Below are 6,000 nucleotides of genomic sequence, written 5' to 3' on the forward strand. Positions count from 1 at the left end.
TTGGATCTCAGCTGCTTCCTCATCCCACAGGAAAAGGGGTTGAGTTGTTGGGAAGAGAAGAAAACTTTTTGTGCCTGAAGACTGAGGCTGAGGCAGGTGGCCCTTTCCAGGTTTAAGACCTGTGTGATAGGCCCTCCAAAGATGTCCACATCTCAATCTCCGGAACCCGCAAATATGCTACCTTACAAAGCAAAGGGACTTTGCAGACGTGATTAAGTTAAGGATCTGGAGATGGAAAGATTATCCTGGATTTTTCAGACGGGCCCAATGTAATTACAAGGGTCCTTAGAGCAGGGAGGCAGGGGGATCAGAGTCAAAGAAGGAAAGGTGATGATGGAAATGAGGTTGGAGTGATGTGGGGCCATAAGCCAAGGAATGCAGCCTCCAGAAGCTGGAAAAGGCAAGGAATGAACTCTCCCTCAAAGCCTCCAGAAGGAATGCAGCCCTGCTGACCCATTTTAGACCTCTGACCTCCAGGACTGTAAGAGAATAAATTTATGTTGCTTTAAGCCACTATGCTTGTGGGAAGTCATACAACAGCAACAGGAAACTAACACAAGCTGCAACCTAGTGATTCTAAAATGCCTTAGAATCACGCAGGGGAGCACTTCCCCCTGGTGGAAGGTAAGCAGAAGGCGACAGGGGAAGTTTCCAGGGAGAAGCAGGAAGCGCTGGAGGAGTAGGGGGAAGGCAGGGGCAGGGCGCGGGGCTGGGCTGTGGAGTGGGACGTAGGCTGGCTTCCCTGTAGACCACCCGTCTAAGCCACTCCTGTATTGAATGTCAGCCAAGGGTCTGACTTCAGGATGAGGGCCCCACAGAATAGACGCTGGTCTGAGGGTCAAAGGGATGGGAGCTGAAGAAGTGGGGGTCTGGACTTGGGAAAATCTCACTTTTCCTCCAAGTGTATGCTCTACAATTTTGTTGTGTTGACTTTCTAAAGGCAAGACTTTGGGCAAGTCAGAGCTAACAGAAGGCTGACCAACTGTTCCAGTTTGCCCAGGACTGAGGGTTTCCCAGAATGTAGGACTTTCCATTTTAAAACCCAGAGTCCCGGGCAAACCGAGATGATGTAGTCACCTTAGCTTATGGCCTATAGAAGTTTCCTCGAATAGGGGAGGGGCTACAGGGCTGTCTATACGACAACACCGAAATGCATAAATGTGCAGTCTCGGGGAGAGGCTGAGAGACTGGAAGAGAGAAGAGCCCAGTGATCCTGGATCATGGACATCTCCGTGGGAGAGAGTGCAGTCAGAGGAGGGGCAGTTCTGAGTGCTAAGAAGATCCCAGGGGGCTGTGATGGAGTGAGGGGCCAGCGTGTTAGGAGGGTCACCTTTGTGGACCCTGAAGACACCGGGGATGGGGCAGGGCTTAGGGTCAAAAGGAAGGCTCAAGCCATGTGCCAAAGTCCTTAAGAAGTGAGGGAGCCTGGCTGGGAGGTCAGGAGACAGCAGCACACAGGGGGGAAGAGGTAGGTCAGCTGAATAATGGGAACTTCAAAGGAGCAAGGGTTTTACATGAGGGGAGGATAAGAGGGGATGGAGGAGAAGTGGTCCAGAAGCTGCAGGGGGAATAAAGGGGAACATGACCACATGACTTCCGGTCTTTTTTTTTTTTTTTTCTGGTGAGGAAGATTAGCCCTGAGCTAACATCTGTTGCCAATCCTCCTCTTTTTGCTGAGGAAGATTGGTCCTGGGCTAACATCCGTGCCCATCTTCCTCTACTCTTTATATATGGGACACCTGCCACCATGGCTTGATGAGTGGTGCATAGGTCCGTGCCCAGGATCCGAACCAGTGAACCCCGGGCCACAGAAGCAGAGAGCGCGAACTTGACCACTATGCCATCAGGCCGGCCCCAGGTCTTTTCAATTCAAAAGTTCTGACTTATGCAGGTGGGGATAGATCCTTCCACTGTGGGTCCAAAATTTGGCCCTGGCCTCTGAGGGCACTGCATCCTTGGCAGGAGAGGGGTTCCCTGTTGAAAAGCTGCATCTTGACAACCTCTCTGCCTTAAGGCAATTTACCAATTCACAGAAAAGGCTGAAAGACATCTGAGTGGGCAGCCTGCCACTGCTGAGTACGTGAGTTTCTGGAGAAGGCCCTCTGCATAGAGTACAATGGGCTCTGCAGAAAAGCTGACTTGAGGCTGGGCTGGAATCCTGGTCCCACCACTTACTAGCTGGGGTCCTCCGGCAAGTCGTTTCACCTCTCTGTACCTCAGTTTCCTCATCTGTAAAATGGAGAAATCAGACGGCCTACCTCAGAGGCACTAATGCCACGCTTACAGCATTGTCGTTATCAGCTGCAGAGAGTAGGAATTTGTAAAGGGAAATGGGGCGGACCCTGTCCCATGCCTCCCAATATCCATTACCTACTTCCTCCCTGAAATCCAGCTCTGTTTGGGGATGGCAATGTGCCCAGCTCCGTTCTCGCTTTCCCAGTCTCCATTGCAGTAGCCATGTGGCCCAGTTCTGGCTAATGAAGTGCAAACAGAAGTCTGTAAGGGACATTCTGGGGAAAACTTTTGCTTTCCTGACAAGAAGGAGAAATAGAGGTTGGTGTCCACATTCCGCCTTCTTCCTGCCCTGGATACAGAGGTGATGTCTTGAGCTGTGGCAGTCATATTATAATTATGGGGCAAATGCCACCGCTCTCAGGGTGGTGGAGAAGAAAGACAAGAGTGTGGGTCCCTGACGGCACATTGGACAGCTGAACCAGCGCTGGCAATCGCCTACCCTTGTTCTTGTTATGTAAGAAAAATAACTCTCAATCTGCTTAACTCCTTTATTTGGGATTTATAGTTAATTGTAGCTGGACACATTTCTAAATGACATAGGAGCTTAGTGTGCCTCCTATTTAGAGGAGGCCCCTATAAAAGCACAGCATACTCTAGATTAGGTCATCTGCTTCTTTCAAGTGATTTTCAAAGAAAGGAACCAGGTGGTAAGGGACCTAGCATGAACCCCATTTTTCTCTTTCAAACACAATTTAAAGGGGGTGGTACCAAGTAGGAGTGGCAGGAGCACAATGTACAGGTGTACCTGAGGGCACTACGGGGAGGCTGTGCTCGGAAAGGGGAGCCGCGAGCCTCAGAGCTGAAAAGTAAGCAGACAAGGCCACTTCCCCAAGCCTGGCCCGGACCGAAGCTCTGCTGAGGACGAACCGTCTGACAGGTCAAAGGGAAGCTGATCCCGCCAAGAGCTATTTAATCTGGCTTTTTAACTGTTCACTCTTAAAAATCACAGACCGGTTCTGAACTATGGTAGTGGTCAACAACGTAAATTTATTCAAGATTGCTATTGCTCTTTTATGCCAATCACACTGCATCCATCCAAAAAAGCTTCTTAAACAGCCTTCAATGAACTAAATGGTTAATTTGGTAAGCTCCTCGGCTTCCCTTCCCCCATCCGGTTCTGCAGCCACCAGGAGAGGGGGAGACTGGAAAAATTAGCTTTTAAAAAAAGAGTCTGATTCCTTGTAAAAGCAAAAGTGAGAAAAGACACGGCAGTGACGGAGAAAGCCAAATGATTAAAAAACAAAACAGGAGTCTACCCTAGGCCTCGCGCACACGGGCTCGCTGCGCTGGCCACCACTGCCACCCCCTCCACCCCGCCCCGCCTGGGAAGGGCAGGGATGGGATCAGTTTGCATCTTCCAGGAAAGTGGTGACAGTAACCGGTCCCACGATCCTTCGTCGGGAGGATAGAGGCCAGGGGCTGACACCACCGGGCTCCCCCGCCCAGAGGCGGGCGGGGGCTCTGCAAGGTGCCTGGAGCCTCCGAGGGCCGCCCAGCTCGGGCCCCACACCCCCCAGGCCGCTGCCCGCGCCTCACCTGGTGCCGGACACCGGGGCCCGCATCCCCGGAACGGCGCAGGCCTGGCCCCCGCCCCGGGCCCGGGCCGCCCCCTCCTCCGGGAGCCGGGCGCCTGTCTCGTTTCCTCGGCCCGCCTCCCGGCGCGCAGCCCCCGCCCCGCCCGCACTCACGCTCCACGTCGTGCAGCTTGGCCCGCTCCTCCTCCAGTTTGCCCTTGAGGCTCTCGGCCTCGCTCTTCAGCGACGCCAGCGTCTCGTTCTCGTGCAGCCCGTCGGTTGCCATCTTCGCGGGGGACGCGGCGGGGAGGGAAGCGGAGAGCCGGGCTGCGGTGAGCGGGCGACGGAGGCGCGGCCGGGGAGCGGGCGCAGCTCCAGCCGCCGTCTCTCGAGCGCGCCCCGCCCTCCGGCGCTGACGCGGCCGCCGCGAGCCGGCTGCGGCGGCCGATCCCCCCCCTCTGCGCCGGCCTCGCCCGCGCGCCCCGCGCCCCCCGCCCCGGCACCTCCTGCGCGCGCCCTGGCGCAGTACCCCGGGCCCTGCCCGCCTTAGCGCCGCTGCGCACACCACCCCGGAGAAGCACGGAGCGTCGTGCCCATTTCACCGCTGGGAAAACCGAGGCTCAGAGATGATCCGTGATTTGCCAGGAAGATGCTAACGTAGTGAAGGGCCAAACTGGGATTCCAACCCAGGGCTGCCTGGCCCCTGGGAGTCTGGTGAAGTCCCAGTGACACAGTCCCCCCCGCCCCCGCCGCCGGGGACTTGATTCCCTGCCAGTGGCTTCTACCTGCAGAGAGTGGACGAGAGAGGAGAGGGCAACGACACCCGGCCCGATCCCGGGTGCTCCCCCGACATCGAACCGGAAACTTTCCTCCTTGGTTGACTTAAATATACAAAAATAAAACTAGTTCCGGCTTCCGAGAAGCTCTGGGGTCTTTGTGGCATTAGGAGGCCTGCTCTTGGTTTTTGCTTTTCTTTTCTTCACTCGGGAATTAAGTCCCTGGCTGGGTGAGGGGTGCACAGGGGACCAGACCCGGGGCTTCCAAGCCCACGTCCAGAGATCTCGGACGTGTCACTGGTGAGGCAGCGTCCCCCACCTTAGAATGAAGGGCGGCTGCAGTTCTCTCAAGGACACAAATGTGGTGACTGACGGCAGACTCAAGCATCCCCTCTTCCAGTCCCCTGCGGGGCCAGGCACTGTTCCCAGTGCTTTACATTAACTCCTTTAATCCTCACAACTGTCACCCTCAATGGGTACTGTTATCATCTCCATTTTACAGATGAGGAAACTGAGGCACAGAAAGATTAAATGATTTAATCCGTTCACACTCCCAGAAAGAGGCAAAGGGAGGATTTGGACCCAGGCTTTCTGGCTCCATTCGGCTCCATGCCTCCGGACTTCGTCGTGGAGGACCCAACCCATGGCTTCTCCCTCCTCCCAGCTCCATGACCTGGCACGCGTGTGTTTCTCTACAGAATGGGAAGGCAGATCGAGGTTACAAATGCTTAAGTGAACGTCTCCACGCAGACTCTTGGGTGCTATCCCCACCCTCTTTGTACCCCTTCTTCTTGAGGAATCCAGCCTTGACATGTCGTAGGCCCTCTCTATCTAAGAAAAGTTGGAAGTAATCTATATTAGTCTACACATAGTTGTCTGGGAGGTTAGATTCTGAGCTCCTCAGTTTCCCCATCTAGAAAATCTACTTCATGGCGTCTACCTCACAGGGCTGTTATGAGAATTAAATCAGATGATATGCGTGAACCTCTTAGCCAACTGCTCCATCGCAGCAGATGCTTATTAACTGCCAGTTCCCTTCTCCCCACCCATCAATAAGGTTTATTCATCATTTATCCTCAGTGTTTAGCCTAATGACTGGTATATAGCAGGTGCTCAGTTAATGTTAGTTTATTCAATGGATGTATAAAACAAAATATGTAAATATATATGAAATATATAATTAAAAATAAAACATATAAAATGAGATACAAAATATATAAATGTTCTAGATACATTCAACCATTTACAAAAGCAAAAACATTAGATCTGTTTCAGAGTTGGTAGAGCAAAAGGTTAAGAGCATCGGCTCTATCTAGATCAGACTGCCTGGGGGCAAATCCTGGCTGTGCTGTGTGGGCTTGAGTGATTTACTTAACTTCTCTGTGTCTCAGGCTCCTCATCTGTAAATGGAGATA

General features: G+C 53.2%; 1 protein-coding gene across 1 annotated transcript in view; it reads right to left on the reverse strand.

The window, feature by feature from the left end:
- Positions 1-4,156, reverse strand: part of GNB5 (G protein subunit beta 5) — a 41,017-nt gene extending 36,861 nt beyond the window's left edge. Inside the window, exon 1 of the mRNA XM_058541593.1 lies at positions 3,984-4,156. Within this exon, the coding sequence (XP_058397576.1) occupies positions 3,984-4,095 (112 nt within the window). The 5' untranslated portion in view covers positions 4,096-4,156. The remainder of the gene's footprint in view (positions 1-3,983) is intronic.
- Positions 4,157-6,000: the final 1,844 nt, after the last annotated feature.

Source organism: Diceros bicornis, chromosome 5 (genome assembly GCF_020826845.1).
Source record: "Diceros bicornis minor isolate mBicDic1 chromosome 5, mDicBic1.mat.cur, whole genome shotgun sequence".
NCBI lineage: Eukaryota > Metazoa > Chordata > Mammalia > Perissodactyla > Rhinocerotidae > Diceros > Diceros bicornis.